Source organism: Amyelois transitella, chromosome 27, assembly GCF_032362555.1.
Source record: "Amyelois transitella isolate CPQ chromosome 27, ilAmyTran1.1, whole genome shotgun sequence".
Taxonomy (NCBI): Eukaryota; Metazoa; Arthropoda; class Insecta; order Lepidoptera; family Pyralidae; genus Amyelois; species Amyelois transitella.
The window spans coordinates 4,697,350-4,722,941 of NC_083530.1; the positions used below are offsets into that span (position 1 = coordinate 4,697,350).

Consider the following 25,592-nt stretch of genomic DNA (forward strand, 5'->3'; position numbering starts at 1 on the left):
CCAAGGGGAGGAATTTATAATTTTTAGACATTCTGTTGTTCAAGAATACTATCTTAATTTACTAAAAATAAGGAGCTATGGAGTACCTTATTACTTCCTGGAAAAGATTTTCAATATAAATAAACATTTTTTTATCTACTTACTACTTAAAGTGAGCGACGACACGGGGAAACACTAGGAATTCAGATAGAAAACATTGTATTGTTAAAACTTACGCTGGGACTAGAAACTTCAAATTTGGAATTTAGGTAGGTACTTAATATTATGAGGTCTAGGAGTGCACTGAGAGAAAATTTCCCAAAATTCCCGAGGAAAATGAAATTAACGGGATTTTACGTTTTACGCGGGTTAAGCTGCCGGCCGGGTGAACAGGGGATTCTGTCAAATAGGTATATTTATTGAATAAAGTTAAATTGGAATTTAATAATTTGAATTTTGGCTTTTAAATTTGTATTCCTCAATTACATCTAATATTTTTCCTTAATTAATAAAAAGATAAACAATAATGCGTGATGGGAACCCTACCAAAGGGTCCAAATTTTAATAGTAATTTTTAAGTTTGTAGTTTATGAATGTTACTTTATTTTAATTAAATAGTAGGTATTGTTATTAAAACACTTTAATTAAATATTTAAATAAATAAATAAATAAATATATACGGGACAAATTACACAGATTGAGTTAGCCTCGAAGTAAGTTCGAGACTTGTGTTACGAGATACTAACTCAACGATACTATATTTTATTATAAATACTTATATAGATAAACATCCAAGACCCAGGCCAATCAGAGAAAGTTCGTTTCTCATCATGCCCTGACCGGGATTCGAACCCGGGACCTCCGGTGACACAGACAAGCGCACTACCGCTGCGCCACAGAGGCCGTCAAATTTTCTCATTCGTAATTTTAACCTCTATCATACGTAAGTACTTATAATTTGGAACAAAAACTATTTATTTACTGAACTTCGATCTCAAACGTCTAATCAAAACAAACACTCGTCTATTTCTGAAGGCAAGTAATAAACCGACGAATTAAATTAAGAAATCTTCTCATCTCGCCGACTTCATAATCTCTATTTTATTGTTACATCATCAGGCTTACATTCAATACGGTGATAATGAAAATACAATCATTGCTTTCGATGGCAAGGGATTTTTAAATAATGGTGTTTTTATTATAAGCTATTATAAAGCTTAAATAACCTACCTTCTGTCCGAATGTTATTGGGAATAGAGAGAAAAGGTGATTTAACAACGCGGAGCTTAGCTCGCGTAGATATTTCCAAAAAACAAAGGTTGATATTTCTAAAGGCCGCATTCTATCTGTGTTCAAAATTAAATCAAAATCTATTTAGTAGTTTTTGAGTTTATTTATTACAAATGTACAAATCTTTTTTTCTCATTGTTGTAAGCGTGTTAGCTTTTGTCAGTAGCTCCGCCTGAGTTTAAATAAAAATAACCTTTAAACCGTTCCAATGTGAATTTGTAGAAAATATAGCATGTGACTATTTTGATCATTAATTACATACATACATATACTCTGTCTACCTCGTATGGGATATATCCCTTGCGGGGTAGACAGAGTCAACAATGTTGTAAAGACTGATAGGCCACGTTCAGGTTTTTGGCTTAATGATAGAATTGAGATTCAAATAGTGACAGGTTGCTAGCCCATCGCCTTAAAAAAGAATCTCATATTAAACCTATCCCGTAGTCGCCTTTAACGACATCCATAGGAATTAGACGGAGTGGTCCTATTCTTTTCCAAACTACAAAGTACAAAATTCGCGGTTTAACTGTGAAAGTGTCAGACAGACTTTGCAAAGGTACCTACCTAATATTTAAAAGAAGTCGGTTAAAAAGTATGGAATCAGATAGTATGGAAGAGAGAATAGAAGCATGGTCTGTGTAGATATGGATAGTATGGAAGTCATCAAGTCATTAAAAGAAAGATCATTTATTTTTAAATCGTCTACAACTAAGTAGTTAAACTTCATGCACGTAAAATGTACAACAGGTGGACTTAATGCCACAAGGTATCTCTATTATCAAAATATTAGAAAGTTATATAGGTTACTCAGGTTAACATTTATTATTACTTTATATCATAACGTAGCTACATACTTTATTATACAATTTATTAAGAGAATGTTTTCATTTAGGTATCTAAGCAATAAAATTTTACGGCCAAATATCATTAGAACTACATAAGCTTTATAAAAAAATTTTACATCTAAATAGATATTATTCAGGGCCGTCCAGTTTCGGCAGAGTCAATAAGATAGAATCACAGATATTTACCTATATAATGTCTAAGAAGCAGAATCCGAGTACATCGTAACAGGAGACTTAAGGAAAATTTAAGCCTTCTCCTTTAATAGACTTGTTATCATCACTAATGTCACACACCAACTATAAATTATAGCGAAGAAAATAACACGCTCAGCCAATAGCAGCGAAGGATCTAAATCGCGCAAACAAAAATTTGACGGATTGGAGCATAAATACAATCTCCGACTCAACATCGTCGAAGCCGCGGTTCCCCAGGCATAACACCTAGTCTGGCGGAAGAATTTCCCTTTGTTGGCGGTCGAACACGATTCATCGCTCCCGCTACAGATATTAGACAATGTACACGGGAATAGAAGCAACAGTCACATAAGTAATATATTTTTGCCGGAAGACACTGGTTTTTCTTCACTTAGACTAAAATAGATGGATGCACTTGACAATAAATATGATTATTATACTTTTTGTATGACTGCAGTATCATGGTCCTAAAACAAGTATTTAGGTTTATAGACTTGAATTGACCAAATTGATTGAATAAATACCTACATGCATGGTGTACCTAAGTCTACATAGTAACATAACCAAGAGTTTACAGACTCCCTTATAAAAGTATCAATGTAAGTAATTTATAACGCAGTAAACACATTATGACGGCGTTGGTATAACGAACCTCTATTATTTACGAGTGTTGATTTCCGTTTGCCTGGAAGCAATCATTATATCTATATTTCGGACCAGTTTTTAATTACCTACATGATATAAACTGAATTGGGCATCATTATAAACTACTTGGTGCCGTGTGGTTCCCGGCACCAATAAAAAAAGATTAGGCTCACTTACTTCATCTCGTTCCCATGGTTGTCGTAAAAGGCGACTATAGGTACGGTTTAAAAATTTGGTATTCCTCTGTTCGGAACGGACAATGACCTCGACCACTGTGAAGTGCGCGAACTGTAATGTAGTGATCAACGAACTTTTAACATTTTTACGAAATGTTGTGGATTTTATGGACGAGGAAAGTATCCATCAACTGTGTACGTCAACATATTCGGCGGAAGAAATAGTAAAAGCTAAATCTCTTCTGTACGATGCCGTGCCGAATGCGAAGAAAATGCCTCTGCGCAGGAAGGAAGGGAAAAAGCGAATGTCGAGGGATCTCGATGATATTATTTGTTTAATGAAGGCTGGAAACAGGGAGTTGTTTCCGATATTTGCAGCTGTAGATATACATCGAGTGCCCCCGGTATCTTTCGATCACGTCGATGCTACGAGGATTCTTAAGGATATCCTGAGAATGCAGAATCAGATAGCGGAGCTGAAAGAAAATGCAGTCTCAAGAGATGAGTTTGAGGGTTTGAAACAAGTAATCGGGAATATGAAATTTGCGTCCATATTAGATAACTCATTCTCAGTTAGCAAAGTGAACCATAAAAGAGGTGCGTGTCTACAGGATAGCTTTTCTTTTGATAGTGGCCCCATAGGTTTGCATTACATGCCAATAAACACATCGAAGAGCTCAGCTGATATTGAAGTGAAACTCCGTGACCAACAACAGGTTAACGACCGTCCTTCAAATTCAAATGATGACATAGCAGCTGAGTCTGTCCCTCTCACGTGCAAACAAAACTGCGAGACAAGTAAAAATTGTCGAGTAGAAGCGGCGATATCTGCGCAGATCAACAATCCCGAGCGAGAAGATAACAATAACGCACAGTCAACGGGTCCGAAAGAGACGGTATGCGCCCCACCGGAGAACACCGAGTCGTTATCGCAGAAACCTGTTTGCGAGCAAGCGTCATGCGCCCGCTCCGCCGCCGCCGAGAGTCCCATCCCCGTCTCTGTATGCAGTCGACGGGCGCCCATCGATGAGGAAACATCTCAGCCAGCGAGTCGAATGCGTAATATCAAGGATGTTTTGAGGTATCAGGAGGTATCGGTGGACGAAAGTCAATCAGCTGCCAGTAGGGAAGACACGGAGTGGCAAATCGTGCATAGGTCTAAATCTAGGCGGTATAAACTACTAGGTCAAAGAGGAAGTGCTGCGATAGATCATGATGTGAAATTCCGAGCGGCGGATATTAAAGTGCCTTTGTTTATCTCAAACGTCAGTAAGGATGCGAGTGAAAGTGACATTATAAAATATATTAAGGAAAAAACTAACGAAATGGTAGCGTTAAAACTGATAAATATGAAATCCACGAAGAATTACAATGCATATAAATTGTTTGTGTCGAAACATAAACTGCATTTGTTTTTAGACGCTGAGTTATGGCCGGACGGGATTAGTACTTTTAGGCGTTTTGTGCAGTTTATGTATCGAACAAAATCCGATAATAAAGTTAAAGTTAATTAGTTGGTACTTTATGGATATTAAGAAAACTAAATTTAGTACATTTTCTAGTTTTAATTGTCAATCTCTTAAGAGATCGATCGATTGCGTTAGGCGAGTATGTAAGCAATCTGATATTGTTAGCCTTCAGGAGACCTGGCTCCTACCCCATGATATTAACTTATTGGGCACTGTATGTGATGAGTTTGAGTACACGGGCAAATCTGCGGTAGATACTTCCGCGGGTTTGTTAGTGGGTAGACCGTACGGGGGGGTAGCCATATTATGGAGGAAGGGTTTATTTGACTCTGTGAATGTGTTGGAATGTGATAGCAATAGACTAGCCGCTATACGAGCCACTATGGGGAATCGTACGATTATTGTAATATCTGTATACATGCCAACGGATTCGATTGACAACCTACCTTTGTTTACGGAAGTTCTGGGAGAAATTAGTGCAATCGAGGATGCGAATAACGCTGAATGTATATATTTGTTAGGAGATTTTAATGCACATATATGTGAACTATTTTATAGGGAGTTGTGTAGTTTTTCTGCTGACCGATCATGGATTTGTGCGGACGTGGAAAAACTGGGAATAGATTCAAATAGTTACACATTTGTGAGTCAGGTACATGGTTGTAAAAGATGGTTAGACCATTTTGTCGTGTCTCAATCTGCTTATCAATCAGTAGTAGATATACGCATAGAGGAAGGGGTATATATGTCGGACCATTTTCCCATTTTTATGACCTGTAATCTTGAGATAGTGAGGCAAAAGCTGATTAAGCATGACTTACCCTGTGGCAAAATAACATGGGGAGATAGAAAGGAGTCTGAAATTAGTACCTACCAACATGCTTGTAATGCGTCGCTTCGTGATATACAATTCCCGGAAGAGTTCGTGGAGTGTAGTTTTGGTTTTTGTAGTCAAGCCGATCATTGTAAGATTTTAGATAATCTATACGAAAAAATTGTATGTACGCTCGGGGATGCAGCCGCAAAAGCCAAAACTCCTACGCAGAATCAAATAAAGAGGGGTAAGGTTCTGTGTGGGTGGAATAAACACGTACAGGATGCTCATCATGAGGCCAGGCTCAAGTTTGAAGTATGGGTACAGCACAATAGACCGACTTTAGGACCAGTTTATGAGCAAATGTGTGAAGCACGAAAGATTTTTAAAAGTAGATTGAATTGGTGTCAAAAAAACCAAGAAAAAATCAAAATGGATCTTTTAGCCTCACAAAGAGCTTCGAATAATTTTAGGGACTTCTGGAAGGCTACAGCTAGGTTAAACGTAGGGCCTGGCCGCCCGGCGAGTGTCGACGGCAAGAGCGATTCAGTCGAGATTGCCAGTATGTTTAGGGAGCATTTTAGAGTCTCGTCATCAGTTGGTCATGCTCTTAATATGTGTAAAAAGGAGTCTATCCTTCAGTTACATTTTTCAGCTGCCGAAGTAAAACAGGCAATTGGGGGAATGAAAGGGGGTAAGTCGCCCGGCCATGATGGACTAAGTGTCGAACATCTGAGGCACGCAGGTGTACACCTGCCGAGAGTCCTGTCCATGTTCTTCTCGTTGTGCATAAGTCACTCTTATTTGCCACCTGACTTGATGAAGACAATTGTGGTGCCCATCGTGAAGAACAGGACAGGGGATATCTCTGATAAAAATAACTACCGGCCGATTTCCCTTGCAACTATAATTGCTAAGGTACTGGATGGTGTTCTTGACTCGCGATTGGAGCAATACTTAAACCTTCATGACGCGCAATTTGGGTTTAGACCGCACCTGTCAACGGAGAGTGCAATTACTGTGCTCAAGAATACTATTCAATACTATACAAGTCGCAAAACACCGGTACATGGTTGTTTTCTGGATTTTTCCAGAGCCTTCGACCGAGTGTCGTATGAGGTACTGTGGAGGAAGCTAGAGGCCAGAAATGTGCCGGCTGAGATATGTAATATATTTAAGTTTTGGTACCAAAACCAAATAAATGTGGTAAAATGGTCCGACGGCATTTCAGATGCGTACAGGTTGGAGTGCGGGGTGAGACAGGGGGGCATTACATCTCCCAAGCTCTTCAACCTGTATGTAAATGATCTCATAGTGGGACTTAGCAGTATGAGGGTAGGCTGTAGTATAGACGGTGTCGTCATAAATAATATAAGCTATGCCGACGACATGGTGCTGTTGGGTCCGACTACGAAATCAATAAATGAGATGTTGAGGGTATGTGAAAGTTTCGCGGCCGAGCACGGGCTTGTTTACAATGTGGAAAAGTGTGTATGCATGGTCTTTGGGGTCGTTGGAAAGTGTCCCAGAAATACACCTCCTATGTTTCTATCTGGAAAGGAACTAAAAATAGTAAAAACTTTTAAGTATCTGGGCCATGTACTTGCCGACGACCTTAAAGATGATGACGACATAGAAAGGGAGCGGAGAGCGTTGGCGGTCAGAGGTAACATGCTGGCCCGGAGATTCGCCCGCTGTAGTGACCAGGTTAAAATAACCTTATTTAAAGCTTTTTGCCAGGGCTTCTACACGGGTGGTCTGTGGGTCCGCGGCACCAAAAGGTCGCTGGATGCTCTCCGTATCCAGTACAATAATATTTTTAGAATGTTATTGCGACTCCCCAAGTTCTGTAGCGCCTCTGAAATGTTTGCTCAAACAAGAACAGACGGGTTTCACGCTGTTATTAGAAAAAAAATGGCGTCTTTGATAAGGAGGATAAGGTCGAGTGGCAATACCATTCTAAGAACTGTGGCAGACAGATACGACTCGCCTATAATAAGGCATCTTGTGCGGGGTACCATGCCGGTGGCCCTACATGGTCAACTTTAAAGATTCTAGTAGAATTAAGTACTAACCCTTTTATGTTATTTTATATTATTTTGCAGATTTATAATTTTATGTATTACTAACAAACTGGATCTTTGTAATCTGATATTAATAAATGAATTGAATTGAATTTAAGGCAATTGCCTAGCAAACTATCACTATTTGAATCTCAATTCTATCATTGAGTCAAACAGCTGAACGTGGCTTATCAGTCTTTTCAAGACTGTTGACTATGTCTACCCCGCTAGGTATATAAAGGGTATAGGATGCATAAATTACTTTTAACTAGGTTAGACCGCGGGTAAAAGGTAAAGTTGACAAAAGATAAGGCGTAGGATTTAAAGGTTATTATTTAGAAGAGCTCTCAACTTCAAGATTCTGGGTCTTAACTACGGCGTTAAGGCAATCTGTACCTATCAATGAATGATCGACCTTTGACCTTAGATCTCGGATAGCATCTCACTTTCAACGAATACAGGATGATTCCACATGATTATTTGTGCATGAAAAAGACGGTGAAGCAGTTGAAAGTGCTAAAATAATTATATTTTTTTACATAAGTGGTAATCTACGACTCCTGCCCGACCTCAGCAATCTTTGCAGTTGTAGGGTTGTCTATATCACAACACCGGGAACCACACGGCACATCTCATTATGATTACCATTGTCAGCTGTGTCGTAACAGCTTTTTTGAAAGTAAAAAATCAAATATTTTTTCTGGAGGGGTATGTAGGCAGAGCATTTATATCATTCCATACATGTTACTTCATTTACTTTCATCATTCTCTTTATGCAAGTCCGAAATAATGTCATTTAATTAGTGAACATTCTGTGAATCGATTTGATCATTAAATTAGTCGTCACATTGTGTACGGTCGATCGTCGGCAACCAGACTATTCATTACCAATGAGTTGTAGTGTACTATTGTTGGTGAATTATGTTGTTATTGAAGTCTGCATGCTTTACGAGTAGGTAATGTAATTGAGAGTGATATGAAAGCACATTTCCTATTCGACGTTCATTGCTATAATAATCATTTTAAGTCTAACGCAATGGTATGTTGTATTTGTAGAAGTTCCTAGTCCGAGACGGTTTCGCTTCTGGATTTATACTGACGAGTCCAACTTCGAATCGACTAAGATTGTTATATATCTCCACACTAAATGATATAATCATTTATTTTTATGAACCTTTTAATAAAAAACTTTAGATGTATAGTGTAGCCTTCCTACTTATTTTTTAATCATGGCAATACTTAATTGTCTTAAAAATATTTTTCTACTAGGTAACCCTGTCACAAAATGTCCGACGCTGCACATCAAAACGATGTTTTAGAACCGCCTTCCTCGAAGAAAATTAAAATTGACCAGCAAAATGAGAACGGTGTCAGTGTAAAGCAGTTAGAATTGAAAGATTTTATTGCAGAGAAAGTTATAAAAAACAATACAAACACTAAAACAGTGTGCATTGAAGGAAAATTCCGTGATAAAACTGGCGTGGCTTTGGTGGTGTTAGAGAAAAATGCTTTTAAAGAGGAAGAATTGAATGACACGGGCTATTTTTGCCCAGAAACGGTACAGGAAACGTATTTCCAAAACGATATTTATGGAAATTACGTTTGTTTTCCTAAATCTGCAGTAAACGGTAAGTAAACTTTTCATTAAAATGTTCACATGGTGATTTCCCTCTATTCATTCAGTCACTTTCGTAATCTTCAAGGTTGACAGCGTCTTGCTAAATTCATTAGTCACTAGAAATGAGAAAGGTTTTACGCCAAACGTGAGTTACGATTATTTATTTATTAATTTCCCAGTCATCTTGAAATCGTCATACGTTTAGGTTAAAAAATACCTATAAATTACTTACATTACATACATTTTTATTTTTTCAACATATGGTTAAAAGATAGATAAACAGAAGTTTTATCCATTTTTCACCCAACTCTCTTTGCGACATCATCAACATAATCAGTTCTTTGTTCTAATTCTCTACAAAGTTATTAAAATCACATCTATTTGTTCTACTTATGTTTTAAATAACATGTACTTCAATTTTTTTATTCATCTTAAATACCTTCTCAAATATGTTTCAAATCTGATCATTATTATGTGACTAGCATAAATTAATGTTAAATTTGGTTTATATTCATAAAGCTCTTAAGTTAAATTAGTAGACATTAATTAGTTTTTGAGACATCTATATTATTTACTCCTTGCCAGTTGTCAAGGTTATTTTTATTCTATTGCCTAAAACAATTATTCCTCTAATTAGTGATCACCTACCTCATTATGCATTAAAAATATGAAAATCAGTCAAAAGCAATTAATATTCAGATTTTTATAAGCCATAAGAAACATGCAATTTCAATCTGGTTTTTTACTGACAATTGTATGGGCTATTTCGTTTTTTTTTTATATAAGAGCAACTCCCAATGGCTTTGCCCATGTTTTATATTCTATGTATCTAAAAATTCATGAAGATTGATTCAATGAAAAACAGACAACACAAATACACTTTCACATTCATAATTAATGAGTGAAATAGTTTTATCTATACTAATATTATAAAGCTGAAGAGTTTGTTTTGTTTGTTTGTTTAAACGCGCTAATCTCAGAAACTACTGAACCGATTTAAATAATTCTTTCACTGTTAGATAGTCTATTTATCGAGGAAGGCTATAGGCTACATTTTATCCCGGATTTCCTACGGGAAACGTCAACAATGCAGGTGAAAGTTGAATGAGTCGGCCATCTGCGAGCTTTCCAACAAAGATATAGTAAAACAATGTACTAAAGATGTGAAGTACTCATTTTTTGCCACAAAAAAGTCCGCGAGAGCATATATCTATCTCTTAAGGTTTACTTACAATAACCACTTTTATGTTCATTTTTTAAGATTATTTTTTCATTATAAACATAAGTTATTTTGAAACCAATTTTCTTTAATTCAGTATTAATCCTTATCCAAATAAATATGTTTATTACTTTCGGCTTTTCATGTAGGCTAAAATTGCCATTTACAGTATATAAATCAGATGAATAGGTTTTGAGATATAGTCCTTATAAGCAATTTGCAGCGAAACATTTAATACGGCGAACCAGCGTTCTTTCTAATACGCGTGACCGCCTGAGGAGGATGTTTGCAAAAATAAATATGATGCCCAAAATAACTATTCCACGCGGACGAAGTCGCGGGCACAGCTAGTTTTCAATATAAAGTAGAATGTATCATAATGTAAAATCATACCATGGATATAGATTATTCTTATTAATTCTGTGCTATTTTCCAGGCGTGAAAACCACTATAATCTACCCGGCCACAGAGAAGCACATAGTTAAGTACAGCCAACAGGAGGTACATATAGTTGTAGAAACTCCGGAGCTATACGAGAAACTGACACTGCCGCATATTGAGAAAGAGCAGTTTAATTTACAGGTTGGAACTTGTTTCAATGTGTTTTAGATTAGCCAAGAAAAAAATATTAATATTATTTTTTTGCACCCACTAAAAACGTTCTGCATGACACAATGGTTGACGTAGATAATCTGTCCCTTTTATCCTGTCTGTGATTTAATTTCAGGTTCCAATTACAACTTTAATGAGCCTTTTTAGTAAAAAAAATATTTTTACACTCTATTTTTACAATTCTTTGTTAGATCTAAATTTGTAAATTGATGTCTGGTGAAAATGCTGCAGTGTAGTTTGTTCTGTCGCTTTTTCGACACTTCCATTTTGGAATAGGTAGTAGATACAAGTATACCATAGTTGATGTCTTGAAACTAACAACAATGTATTGTTTTTTTTGAAAATAAATCTATTCTATTTGATATTTTCAGTGGGTTTACAACATTCTAGAGGGCAAAACAGAGCAAGACCGGATAGTTCACAACAACCCGTGTGAGCAGGACGGCTTCGTACTCCTGCCTGATCTCAAGTGGGACGGGGTCACCAAGGAGACATTGTACCTGCTAGCGATTGTACGTAGAAGGGGCATCAAGTCACTAAGGGATTTGAACGCAAGCCACCTACCTTTGTTGAAGAGAGTGAGGGACGAAGGGAAGGTGGGTTTAACATATATATGTATAGTCACACTTATATCTCTTGCAGGGTAGACAGAGCCAACAGTATCACAAAGACTGAGGATGATGATAATGTAATTGTAGACCTAAGTCTGCACAGTCAAGGTGAAAGTGAAATTTCTGTATATAACTATTGAAGTAGCTCATGTGCTACTGGGCTACACTGCTAATAATTTGTAGACTCTTATTTATTTTGTAGACATTATTTTAAATTTGAGGCATAATGTAAGATGACCAAACATAAAACGAACTTTACTTCTGTTAATGTTATTAATCTTTATTATTATGTAGACTTAACCAAAATATTTTAATTTCCAGAAAAAGATCCTAGAAAAGTACAACTTGCCAGAGAGTCAGCTACGCATTTACTTCCACTACCAGCCTTCGTTCTACCATCTACATATACATTTTACATACCTGAGACACGAAGCACCTGGAATCTATGCAGAGAAAGCACACTTACTCAGCACTGTTATTAACAACATCGAAATGATGAACAATTACTACCAAAAGGCATCGTTACCATTCACCATCAAACAGATGGACAATATCTTTAAAGTCTATGAAACCAACGGTTGTGTACAAAGAATTGATTCAAATATTGAGAACACCGAATTAATTGATAAGTAAATTGTTTTGAGGTTATTGTAGTCTATGAAGTAAGCGAAAATGTTGATCCAAAGTATTTTTATGGAACTCCGTTCGAGATTGAGAAGTTGCAATGTCTTTATCACGACCGGAGTGGATTTTAGCAAGAATTGTAACTTGAAAATTAGTATACAATCGAATTGTATAGTGCTCAATTATTATGATGATGGAAAATTGAAGAGGCGAGATAGTCTCTCGTCTATAGAAAGCCTCTCAGATTGTTCTGAAGACGATTCTGATGTAATGTGCGTTATACCAATTGAAGAATTCTGTCACATAATACCTAATTCGATGTCATGTCTCAAATTTGAAAAGAATACCATATCATTTAGAATTTTAACTGAACCAAGAACTGGTGGCAATTTCTATAAAGAAATTCTAAACTCTGACACGAATGAGAGTTCAAACAAAAAAAGTGAACTAATAATAAATGTAAAAGTTGATGATGAAATCAAAATTGTTTGTTCGAATTGTTCAAATACTATTTCAAAAAATTTGGTGAAATTTGAAAGGATTTTAGAGTTGCCAACAACCAATTTGGATATGAGCGAGTGGTTTTGCCACGGGCATGGTCATGATCACGATACAAAATTTGAACCCACATTGAAATCCAATAAAGATGATTTTCTTTACAGACTTACATTTTTCGTGATCAATAACTCTGTTTTATCCGAAAAAACTAATAAATTTAATGCCAAAAGGGATATCTATCATTGCAATAGATGTTTAGCTTGGCTTGGACTAAAAGAAAAAGGCAATGTTAAGTTATTCAACTCTGAAGTTAAAATGACTAAAGATGACTTTGAGAAATCAGTTTTCTCTCACAAAAATACATTGGGTGATATACAGACAGATGATTTTATATTTACAATAGAGAAATTAACACAAGAATTTAACCTAGGTTTTCAGTATGTGGTAATGTGTAAAATAATACTTGAATGCACGGTAGCCACGAATAAGAAGCAATATTTGTTGATTTGGGTAATGGATAAAGAGTTGCAAGTGCTGAAAAATTCTGGGGAACACATTGATAGTGAGAAGATAAAGCTACAATCCAGTTTCCTTACAAAGATTTTGTATAAAATTGAGTTTTCGTTGAACGATGAAGTGGAATCGTGGCTTGCGGACCCAGCAGTGGTTTCTACCGACGTGTCCAAGGGAATGTTTTGTCGTGGTGTCGAACATTTGCAAAAAATGTCGTTGAAAGTGCCAGAGATGTTCAGGAACACAAATGGTTACTGTGTGAGCTATTTGAAAGTTTAAATAAATAATTATATAGCAATTGATTTGTTGTTTTATAACCAGTACGCTTTATGAAAATAAAATTATATCACATATTAGCTGTCCCGGCAAACATTGTTTTGCCTTATAAATAATTTCTAGTTAAAAAAAATGTTAAGGGTGGATAACCCTTATCACTAAGGGGTATGAAACATAGATGTGTGCAGATTCTCAGACCTGCTCAATATGCTCACAAAATTTCATGAGAATCGGTCAAGCCGTACAGAGGAGTACGGGGACGAACATTGTGACACGAGAATTTTATATATAAGATGAAAAATTACATCAAATGTCTCGATACGATACAAGGTATTGCGCGGGACTTCGCTCACATGACTTCGCCCAGAAAAAGCCTGATACCTCTTGTATACACTTACATTAACTTCTCTCCTGAAGGATTTATTTGTACCAAAAGGCAAATTCAGGCCAATAGTTCTTGAGTTATTTATTACAAACAAAATTAAAATACCTCCTTAAAATATTAGCTAGCATGGAGGGCGTTCGCAGAGACTTTAGTGGATTAATCCTCGACGCAAAAACGGAGAGTGCACTTAACACACATTGTGTGACAGTTATTGCTTTACAAAACAGTTTTGTGTATTTTATAAAAATCTATTCATGTCTTTAGAATGAAAAACAGAATTTAAAAAAATATATATTATTGTTTATTTACAAAAAGGAAATAACCATATCTTTCACTTCAATACTGACGGCCATACCTATAAAATGTATAATTATTATAAACATGACTGATACCACAGCCTTCAAGAGAAAATAACAAAAAATATTAAATACATGTTTAATTGGATTATTACTTGAAAATACAATAAATGCAAGTTTTTTTACATGAGGCACATGATGGTTATCTTACTGTGTCTTTATGATAGCAAAGAGGTTTGAAACAGGTCATGATACTTTGTCACTTAGTATATAATATTTAATAAAAGATTAATTTATCAATGCTTCATTCAACTGGCAGTTGTGACTTATGAAAAAAAATCTAATGCATAATTTTCATTTGGTAGAAACACTATATGAAAGTTAGCACATTAAAATATAATACATATAATTTTAAAACTAATCTGCAGTCACCACCATTCCTCTTAGATGTGAGATCCCACTCATGACAATTGAATAGTTGAAGTACCAGCAGAGTAGAAATAGTATTGCGAATACAATCTCTGTATTTAATTGTTAAGAAAAATTCTGTTGAAAAACATAAAGGACAAATCATACAGATCAAGCAAGCCCTAAAAATAAGTTTTTAGACTTGTGTTTTGAGATACTAATTCAATTGTATATTTGTATATTTTATAATAAAATATAAATGCTTAAATATATATAAATATCTGAGAACCAGGTCAATCAGAAATAGTTCATTTTCCATCATGACCTAACTCAGGTTTAAACTCTTGCTTATGAACTAAAAGGTCCCAGACCTTTTAGTTCATAAGCAAGAATTTGACAAATAAGTATCACTGGCAGGCAATGTTGAAATTTAATTTGTGAAAGATTGGGAGAATAAACATTTTCATTCATAACTCTACACACAACAATAAACACTTCATATTTTTTGGTTTGAATTTGAATTTAGAATGAACTCGATCTAGTCTAGGCATTCCTTAATAGTACTCCTACACTCGGCAGATCGCAGGCTTCTCAGATTTGACACCTTATTTATACTTTTATATAATATGAAATCAAAAATGTGAGTTTTCTTATTCTTAAATTTAAGAAAAATATAAATTAAGCGTATATAATTTTATATGGTGCCAATTTCGAAAAGACCTTGGATGATTAGAGGTTTAAATGAGACCAACAGTACTTTTTTATTGGATGTTGATTAAATTAACACCAAATGTAGGTTAAATTAGGTAGGTCAATTGAACCTTTGTTTAATAAAGGATACGTATAACAGCTTTCTCCCAGGGCTCCACCATGTACAGCTCTGTAACTAATAAATACCTCAAGTACCAATGTTTTACCGATTTCTCCATTATCTTGATAATATTAGTCATTTTCTTTGATTGTTACCGAGTACTGATTCTGGTTATTAAGGTATTAAAAACTCCACTGCTGATCTTCCTTGGTTCTTTGAATTGATTCCTTTTAAATGAATTACAATATTGTTATTATATGTAAATTGGTAAAAAAACAAAATAGTAAAATGATCTCTTTAAATTGTTAAACCCAAGAAAAGTAAGATTAGGTATGTGCGGGAAGGGAAAATATTATGATTAGGTAGGTACCTAATAACGATAACTGACATTGACGTATGTGCAAATGTCAGTCAGTGTACCTAGTTTAACACATGTAGGCACATACATTCGAAACAAATACAAACATCCAATACGTCCTACAAAATTCTTTTTTTGCAATAATCATTCATCACATCATTAGGACGAATAAAAGTACCCATTTTGAAAAAGGAAATATCAATAAGATTAGCCTAGGATTTTCCAGAATTTTTTAATTACCTTATTATTGGTTTTTGGCAGATGTTTAATTTCAAGCAATTTTTAAAATAAAACACAATCCTTTCTTGTGAATAGCGTAGGTGGAGATATGATGGACACCATGTTATATGCAAATGTTACTATAACCCACTTGTGCTCTCAAGGAAGCTTTACTGTGGTAAAAGGCTCGCATCAACACAAACAAAGCAGGCTAACGTTTGTGGTATTTTGTTTCAAACCTTTTCACAGCATGTAATTTTATCACTTCAATATTAAAAAAAGAAATCCAAATGTTTGAAGCCAACTTCCAAGAAATAAAGGACGACGTTACTTTGATTGGAAGGAAGGATATAAATAGACAAAAATAAGACAATTATTTCACGATACAATAATTTTATTCGGATGGTTAATGTGACCTTAAAATTAATGGTATTCAGACGTTAACCTATGCAAACCTTACTATTTTACACTGGTATTTTAGTTCGTTAACCAAATATTACGATTTTGTACTTAATTCAATTTTATCTTGTTATATTAATTGACAACGTTAAGATTTTACAACGTTTTTTGGACAAACATATCATAAAATGACAAACGAATAAAATCCATGATTTGAATCACCATTTCTACTTTACATATTTCATACACAACCCACGAAAAATCTGATCACAAATTAATCAAATACTTAATCACACAATTAAAATACATATTGGTAACATAATATTCCCATAGTAAGCGTGCATAATTAATTTTAAGTGTGTATAATTAATTAATACATATACTTTTATTTCGTAAATGATCATATTTTTTTTTCAATTCAGTTTTATATTTCGCATGCATAATTTTAATAAAATATTGTAGTAATTTATCAGTCTTCGTCAAGGCACCGATAATACTTTAAATTTTGTATAAAATGTATAAAAATAGCGCCCCCATTTTTCGTTTAAATTCTATTGGTTGGCACGAATTTTATTGTCTGTATATAATTCATAGCATAGTATATAATATAGCAATGGTTCAAGATGACAAAATATATGTTTTTACTTAAAACTAATGTACAACATTGTACTTCACACGCTTGGTTTAAAAGTTGGCACTTAGCAAGACTATTTTTCTCTTTCACACGCACATTTGTGACACAGAAGTAAAAGTTATAGATGCGTCAGATTCATTTTAACAAAATAGGTACTATAAAAATATAGTGATGATCAATTTCATAATATAATTTGATGTGCCATTTGTATACTTAAAATTAAACATTCCAAATACAATATTTAATGATTTTATCGGAGCAATTGTAAAGTTAGCTGCCCAGGTTTAAATATATAATACTAATAGTAAACGATGTATAGATAATTTTTAAGAACCATATGTTACAGCATTCATTTTGTTGTAATTACCGAAGTTACTTTATCAATTGACATTAAATAAATGAAATATATTTTAATCTCATAATACTTGTTTCATTGTGGCTTGGAATGGAATAAATTAACATCTGCTTGTATTTCTCACATTGAAATCATAATAGTAAGTATTCATAATTCGAATAATGAAATTGCAAGTTCCTTAACTTCATTTAAAAAAAAAACTTAAAAATTTGCTCAAGTTTGCGCCATGATTACAATTTATTTGTAGTTTTCATTTCATTTAGACACCTGTTCAATAAGTTTACTCATAATTCAGAAAATCCGTTTAAATCTGCCATTATTTATCGTAGATTTGCATAACATGCTAACCCACCCCAAAAAAGAGTGGTACCTAAAAAACAGTAACCAAAAAAAAAAAAAACAGCTTTTCAGCTGTCACAAAGTCGAATTTTACCCAAAATGTTGGCAAATTTATCTTCATTCCAAATATTCCGTGTAGCCTTGCGCGCCCGTGAATATGACGTCGATCCAGATGCGCGCCGCCTCCCCGGCCGCCGCCATGAGATAGTAGCGCCGCTGGCGGGTCTTCACTATGAACGTGGTCTGCGGGCTCGGCGACCGGGAAGTGTTGCCGTGGTCCAAATATACTTCTTCAATTACCTGTAATTAAAAAATTGTTATGATCAATTTAGGACTAAGGGACAGGCTTATATCCTACTTGGGATCCCTTTGTTAGGCGATGGGCTATTTGAATCTCAATGAACAGCTGAAAGTGGCCTTTCAGTCTTTTGATGACTGTTGGCTCTGTTTACCCCGCGGGGGATATAGACGTGATCATATGTTATGTTATGATCAATTTGAAATATCGTCGTTTAGCTTTTTATTATGACGTGAAACGGGTCAGCGATAGTTTTTGGCGCGATAAAAACGGTGTCGCGCGATACGGGGACTGGATCATGCTATTTTTAAAAAAAAATTTATGACGGCACAGACTCCGAGAAGAAGTGTTGTTATTTTATTCAGAAATTTGTGTTTTATATTTTTTATTCTTATGCACATTATGAACTTTTTCTTTGATCGGCCCGGGTCTTGGTTTATCTATTTATTGTAAAATATAGTATCGTCGAGTTAGTATCTCGTAACACGAGTTTCGAACATACTTCGAGGCTAACTCAATCTGTGTAATTTGTCCCGTACATACATATTAACATTTATTTGATTTATATATATTTTTGTACGTTATATAGCCACAACTTACCTGAAAGTAAGCGCCGCCGCGCGGTTTCTTCTCACTCTTGTCCCAGTAGTAAATGAACGTCTTCGTTTCTCGGTCGAAAACGAACCACCTGCAAATAATTTTTTTTTTTAAATCTTGTATTGTTGCACAATTATCCTTTAAGGGGTAGATAGAGTCAACAGTATAAAAATAATGAATATTTCTTCTAAAAACTTATTAAACGGTTAAAAAGTTATATTATCTGCGGTTTTTATAACCAGTATAATATAAATAAATACTAAAAATAAATAAAAAAAAACATACAGATACATAGGTGGGATACCACGAACATTAGGCCACGTTCAGCTGTTTGGCTTAATGATAGAATTGAGAATCAAATAGTGACAGGTTGCTAGCCCATCGCCTTAAAAAAGAATTCCAAGTTTGTAAGCCTATCCCTTAGTCGCCTTTTACGACATCCATGGGAAAGAGATGGAGTGGTCCTATTCTTTTTTGTTTTTTTTTGGGCCAGTGGCCTTTCAGTCATTTCGAGACTGTTGGCTCTGTCTGCCCCGCAAGGGATACAGACGTTACTATCATATGCATGTATGTATCTACAACTAATAGATCTGATAGAATTGAGATCATATAAAGTGACAGGTTGCTTAAAGAAGAATCCCAAATTTATAAGCTTATCCGTTAGTCGCCTTTTAGGACATCCATGGGAAAGAGATAGAGTGGTCCTTTTTCTATTGGTACCCGTCTCACACGGCACTTTACCTTTTTGTCAAAAAAAAAAAAACAACTGATGATGAGAACATACCGTTTGGACCAAGTGTGGAAGGTGGCGCCGAGTTTGTGGAGGTAGCCGCGACACGACGTGGAGTTGATGGTCACGTAGGGGCACACCTCCAACTGGTGGCCTGTAATTTATTAATTTCAAATTACCTTTGCATTAAATAAATTAGCTTTAAAAAAAAACATCTATTTCAAATAGTATTGTATTACACAAAATATTTAATCCGACATTTTGTAGCGGCAGCCATCTTACTTACAATCAACATGGGTTTTTAGTCGAAATAGGTTATTCCCTTTGGGAGCTACGATTTAAAATACTCACAGGGATAAGTCCGCCCTTGTACATCGTTATTTTCAATGTATTTTTATGTATTACTTATAATTTGTTATGTACAATAAAGAATTTACAAACAAACAAACCTAGCCTGGCGGAAGATTTTACTTTTGGTGATCATCTCTCGCGATACATACATAAAATCACGCCTCTTTCCCGGAGGGGTAGGCAGAGACTACCTCTTTCCACTTGCCACGATCCCTGCATACTTCCTTTGCTTCATCCACATTCATAACTCTCTTCATGCAAGCTCTCCCGATACATTGGACTTTAACTTACCAGCAGATTCGACGTGCCTGCGCAGATCGAAGTCGTCTCTGTCAACGGGTAGGTACCTCGTGAGCGGGCGCTGGAGGTCGCTGTAGGGCGCGATGCCGCGGCGGCTCCGACGCGGCGCGTTGCTGAGCGATACTGCAATTGGAAAGACAAGATGAGGATAATTTAATACCAGCACATTCACCAATTTCAATTTATATTTTGTTAATATACCAAATAAAGTGCCGTGTGGTTCCCGGCACCAATACAAACTAATCAAACTAAAAAATAGAAAATAAAAATTAATGACAAAGGAATTATAAAACAGTAGTAGCAAGTCGAACAATCAGTTATAGTCAATTACCTCCGATTAAAATTATAACAAAATTTAATTTATAAACAAAACAATTTAAATCTGAGTAAAAAGCGTGGGGTGCTTGATGTAGTAAATATTAAAATCATTCTATTAGCATATATTTATGACAAGAGAGATATGAAAATGAAGTAAAATGCACCCCACGCTTTTTACTCCGATTTAAATTGTTTTGTTTATAAATTTAATTTTGTTATAATTTTAATCGGAGGTAATTGACTATAACTGATTGTTCGACTTGCTACTACTGTTTTATAATTCCTTTGTCATTAATTTTTATTTTCTATTTTTTAGTTTGATTAGCAATAAAAGCGTAGTTTTTTAGTTTTTTTTAAACTATTATTTATTTTCTATTTTTTAGTTCAATTTGCAATAAAACGCATAGTTTTTTAGTTTTTTTATACAATTATTTTTTGGAAGTTAACACTTCTAGTATAACTATCATACTAGAAAAGACTTTTGCAACCATGCGCCCATCGCCGGAGGTTTTCACAATTAACTTTCTTAAAGTTATATGTGGCCTGATTGGATTAAATCTCATAATATTCTCATAATGATGATTCTTTTTTAGGCGATGGGCTTGCAACCTGTCACTATTTGAATCTCAATTCTATCTTAAAGCCAAATAGCTGAACGTGGCCTATCAGTCTTTACAAGACTGTTGGCTCTGTCTACCCCGCAAGGGATATAGACGTGATTATATGTATGTATGATGACTGTTAAACCCAGTTAAAAAGAATTTTATAGTGATAAATCACTGTTAATAATATTTTTGACTATCCAGCAAACATAATAATTTTCGATTGTGGCCTTGCCAGGAATCAAACCACAAGATTAAGAGGCAGATTGATACAGGAACAAAAATATTTCAAACATACCTCCACTGCCTTTACAACCAGGAACGCAACAATGTTTATCTGAAGACATCGTGGCACTTTCGTTGTAAAACTGTCTTTCACAAAAACAAACACAAACTTGGGACTCCTATCTCAAATAATCAGGTACTTTTTACAGGAGTCCTATCTAAAAAATATCTGCACAACACAGTGAACACAGTCAGAGTCCAATCTCAGATGATAAAATCACACGAATATCCGGAAGAACAAAGCTCGACTCAACGGAAGATTCCAAACTACAAATAACGACAAGTTATCAGCACAAAACAAAGTGCAAATAGGTAAATACACAGGCACCGGTATAAAAAAAACAGAAAGAAAGTTTACAGGTTTTCTAATCGAATTCAAAACAAAACTTACTGCAAAACTTATTTGACATAAAAAACTGTCACTCATGTCTTAAACGAGTATTACAGTGTTGCTATTATAAATAGGCAAAAGATACCTAATGTTAATTCAAGAATTGCATTAATATGTTAAATACGTATTAAATATCGCAAAGTTCTGTAGGTAGTAACTTTATTCTTGTATTGTTGTAAATTTAGTTGTTCAATTTTCATTTATTACTTTTGTTTTATTACTTATATATTTTTTATTGTTTTAAAATATTCTACTAATTCTACTATTGTTTCTAATGGTAATTCTAAATGGAGCGATGCGATGAAATAAAAAAGCCTCAGGTTAATAGTAACATTATATGGAAATATATTACATCTCTTTTTGGACTCCTTATACGTCAGAACTTCTTGGTTTCTTGTATGGAGATTACTGGCACTGGTGCTATCTCTGTCTCTCTTACTCTCATACGAAGGATCTAAAAATGAATTTATTAATCCTGGCAGTTTTAATAAGGATAATGAGAAACTCTTATCAAAATATTGCATTGTCATCGGTCCTTGATACGTGTGCAAAGTTTCAAGTTGATCAGACGTTTAGAAATCAGTGAAAATTAAGCTCAAAGATTCCGTTACATACATACATACATACATACATACATACAACCCAAGCTAATAAAAGCGTAGTAAAAAGAATACGACCACTCCATCTCTTTCTCATGGATGTCGTAAAAGGCGACTTAGGGATAGGCTTACAAACTTGGGATTCTTTTTTAGGCGACGGGCTAGCAATCTGTCACTATTTAAATCTCAATTCTGTCATTAAGCCTAATATCTGAACGTGGCCATTCAGTCTTTTCAAGATTGTTGGCTCTGTCTACCCCGCAAGGGATATAAACGTGACGATATGTATGTATGTACCAAATAAACGATTTTTCTTTCTTTCTTTCTTTCTATTCACACGGGTGTTACTAAAATCCAATGTTCCAGTGCCAAGGATGAAGAAGAGAGGTCAGATGGGAACCGCTTTGTGTGAAAACCTGACTTATTCAATCCAAGATCGTGGTCATGGGCCTAGAGAATTCCCATGGGAACGGAAATTACAACCTAGCGGCTTGCAACCTAGTTATTTGAATTTAAATTACCTACCTACTCAATCATTAAGCCATATAGCTAAACGTGGCCTTTTCAATATTTTCGAGACTGTAGGCTCTATCTACCCTGTAAGGGATAAATACATCTGGTGCATCTTAGTAGCTAAATGGCCATACGAATTGGAATGATTTCCTTTCCATCGATTACGATGAAATTTGGTATGTAGGTAACTGAGGACCCAGAATAACATATAGACTACTTTTTATCCCGGAGTTCCCGCGGCATTGATTCCACGCGGACGGTAGATGCTGCCCGCGACTTCGTCCGCGTGGTTCTCCAATATTTATAAACTACATACATATAATCACGTCTATATCCCTTGCGGGGTAGACAGAGCCAACAGTCTGACTGTCTGTAAAGACTGATAGGCCACGTTCAGCTATTTGGCTTTAAGATAGAATTGAGATTCAAATAGTGACAGGTTGCTAGCCCATCGCCTAATAAAGAATCTCAAGTATGTAACCCTATCCCTTAGTCGCCTTTTACGACATCCAGGAAAGGAAAGAGATGGAGTGGTCCCATTCTTTTTTGTATTGGTGCCGGGAACCACACGGCATATTTATAAACTTACGTATATTGTCCCTGCTGAAGTCGGACGCGTGGCTGAGCGGCCTGCTGTCGTCGCTCCGCTTGTCATCCTCCGTGGAGTCGGCCCGCGGGCCCACTTGTAACTGGAGACAACATTACAATTATCACTACATATAATAAAGTTCTGAGTATGGAGGAAGGCAGAAGACCCCGCGGAAGACGACCAATAACCTGGATGCAGACAATAAAGAATGACCTGAAGAGTACATGCATTAACAAACAGACAACCCACAACCGTGTGGTGTGGCGCAGAAATACTAGGAGGGCTGACCCCAAATAAATTGGGACAATAGCTAGGAGAAAGAAGAAGATAATAAAGTAACTATAGCCATCCGACCCGGCTTCACATGGGTAGTATTTGTTTATACACTAGCTGTGCCCGCGATTTCGTCCGCGTGAAATTTTGGGCATCATTAAAGGCCTTCAAGGATGAATAATTTTCCCCGTTTTTTCTTCACATTTTCCATTACTTCTTCGCTCCTAAAAGTTGCAGAGTGATGTTATATAGTCTAAAGCCTTCTTCGATACATGGTTTATTCAACACAAAAATAATTTTTCAATTCGAACCAGTAGTTCCTGAGATTAGCGCGTTCAAACAAACAAACAAATTCTGAACGAAACGAAAAATATGAACGTTTCTCTTGAACCTCTCTATCTATAAAAAAAAAACTGCATCGAAATTTTTTCAATGCAGTTTCTTCTTCAATCAAAATCGTTGTGTAGATCTAAGCATACATACTTACAAACAGTTTAAAACAAAACAGTCGCTTCCAGTTATACAGACATTCGGACAGACGCGGGAAGCGACTGCTTCATACTATATAGAGATAATGAAGTCCCCGTATTGTCTCTGTCTGCATGTTTGTATGAGCTAATCTCTAAAACATGTGGACGGATTTTGTTTCTGTTTGAAAGAGGGTTTTGTGAGGCAGGTTTGTACTTAAATGCTTTTTTATTATACTTAAATGCTACCCTCGCGACGCTGGGGTGGGTCGATATATGCTGGAAAGTTGACCCAAGGCATCGAAACAACAAGTCCACCCGCAAGGGATATAGACGTGATTATATATACGTATAATTTTTTCCGTTTTTTTTTCCACATTTTCCATTATTTCTTCGCTCCTTATAGTTGCAGCGTGATGTTAAACAGTCTAAAGCCTTCGTCGATAAATGGCATATTCAACACAAAAATAATTTTTCAATTCGAACCAGTATTTCCTGAGATTAGCGAGTTCAAACAAACAAACAAACTCTTTAGATTTATAATATTAGTATAGATGTAGTATCATGCCGATCAGTATCTGCGGGGAAAAAATACTTACAAAGACTTTCTTTGGCTCGCAACTGAGACCTCGGGAACTCTTGATGAGCGTTAGCCACATAGACATAATGTCCTATAAGTTCACCGATAAGTCAAACACGGTCAAACGATCTTGCACACCGCGGTGTCAGAATAAAGCACTGTCACTTTTAACGACAAATAAAGAAACACACTTTACTGTTATTTTGTATTATTTCGATATTATAATGGAAGACAATTTTAACACCAATTAGAATAAGCTGATATCATTATTAAATTGTTATTTTTTTTTTCACTAAAGTAAAAAAAAGAAAGGTTTTATCTTATGCTTCTCCCATACGAGTATCATCGCAGAAGTGAACTAAATTACTAGCTTTTAACCGCAGCTTCGCCCGCGCTATCTATACTAATATTATAAAGCTGAAGAGTTTGTTTTGTTTGTTTGTTTGTTTAAACGCGCTAATCTCAGAAACTACTGAACCGATTTGAATAATTATTTTACTGTTAGATAGTCTATTTATCGAGGAAGGCTATAGGCTACATTTTATCCCGGATTTCCTACGGGAAACGTCAACAATGCAGGTGAAAGTTGAATGAGTCGGCCATCTGCGAGCTTTCCACGCGAACGCTGCGCAAACCAACAAAGATATAGTAAAACAATGTACCTACTAAAGATGTGAAGTACTCATTTTTTGCCACAAAAAAGTCCGCGAGAGCATATATCTATCTCTTAAGGTTTACTTACAATAACCACTTTTATGTTCATTTTTTAAGATAATTTTTTCATTATAAACATAAGTTATTTTGAAACCAATTTTCTTTAATTCAGTATTAATCCTTATCCAAATAAATATGTTTATTACTTTCGGCTTTTCATGTAGACTAAAATTGCCATTTACAGTTTATAAATCAGACGAATAGGTTTTGAGATATAGTCGTTATAAGAAATTTGCAGCGAAACATTTAATACGGCGAACCAGCGTTCTTTCTAATACGCGTGACCGCCTCGGACCAGTAGTTTTGGAGATAGGTATATGCTAACATTGGT

At 35.4% G+C, this 25,592-nt stretch overlaps 6 protein-coding genes across 8 annotated transcripts in view; 4 read left to right on the top strand and 2 right to left on the bottom strand.

Moving 5' to 3' along the window:
- Positions 1–3,216: 3,216 nt before the first annotated feature.
- Positions 3,217–4,559, top strand: LOC132903508 (uncharacterized). Its single transcript, XM_060951923.1, has 2 exons — positions 3,217–4,304; positions 4,553–4,559. The coding sequence occupies exons 1-2, from the start codon at positions 3,217–3,219 to the stop codon at positions 4,557–4,559; spliced, it is 1,095 nt and encodes a 364-aa protein (XP_060807906.1).
- Positions 4,560–4,589: 30 nt separating this feature from the next.
- On the top strand, positions 4,590–7,554 carry LOC106130423 (uncharacterized). Its single transcript, XM_013329262.2, has one exon. The coding sequence runs from the start codon at positions 4,658–4,660 to the stop codon at positions 7,463–7,465; it is 2,808 nt and encodes a 935-aa protein (XP_013184716.2). The 5' UTR covers positions 4,590–4,657; the 3' UTR covers positions 7,466–7,554.
- A 1,210-nt stretch (positions 7,555–8,764) lies between these two features.
- LOC106130421 (m7GpppX diphosphatase) lies at positions 8,765–12,172 on the top strand. The gene is made up of 4 exons (XM_013329260.2): positions 8,765–9,107; positions 10,753–10,898; positions 11,300–11,524; positions 11,861–12,172. Exons 1-4 carry the CDS (start codon positions 8,765–8,767, stop codon positions 12,170–12,172), a joined length of 1,026 nt encoding a protein of 341 aa, XP_013184714.1.
- Positions 12,173–12,211: 39 nt separating this feature from the next.
- On the top strand, positions 12,212–13,476 carry LOC106130420 (uncharacterized). Its single transcript, XM_013329259.2, has one exon. It carries the CDS (start codon positions 12,212–12,214, stop codon positions 13,451–13,453), a length of 1,242 nt encoding a protein of 413 aa, XP_013184713.1. The 3' UTR covers positions 13,454–13,476.
- A 637-nt stretch (positions 13,477–14,113) lies between these two features.
- Positions 14,114–15,710, bottom strand: LOC106130422 (serine palmitoyltransferase small subunit A). Its single transcript, XM_013329261.2, has 2 exons — positions 15,381–15,710; positions 14,114–14,652 (listed from the first exon to the last, which is right to left on the bottom strand). Exons 1-2 carry the CDS (start codon positions 15,487–15,489, stop codon positions 14,549–14,551), a joined length of 213 nt encoding a protein of 70 aa, XP_013184715.1. The 5' UTR covers positions 15,490–15,710; the 3' UTR covers positions 14,114–14,548.
- Positions 15,711–16,281: 571 nt separating this feature from the next.
- The window catches only part of LOC106130419 (pleckstrin homology-like domain family B member 2), a 68,996-nt gene continuing 59,685 nt past the window's right edge, over positions 16,282–25,592 (bottom strand). The window contains exons 15-19 of one of the 3 annotated variants that reach the window (XM_013329257.2): positions 23,228–23,327; positions 19,922–20,053; positions 19,334–19,433; positions 18,553–18,640; positions 16,282–17,954 (exon numbers count right to left, since the gene is read on the bottom strand). In XM_013329257.2, coding sequence (XP_013184711.1) covers positions 17,772–17,954; positions 18,553–18,640; positions 19,334–19,433; positions 19,922–20,053; positions 23,228–23,327 — 603 coding nt within the window. In that variant the 3' untranslated portion in view covers positions 16,282–17,771. Of the gene's footprint in view, positions 17,955–18,552; positions 18,641–19,333; positions 19,434–19,921; positions 20,054–20,073; positions 21,981–23,227; positions 23,328–25,592 lie in introns of those variants that run through there. The other 2 variants (XM_013329258.2, XM_060952039.1) reach the window with 2 other exon arrangements.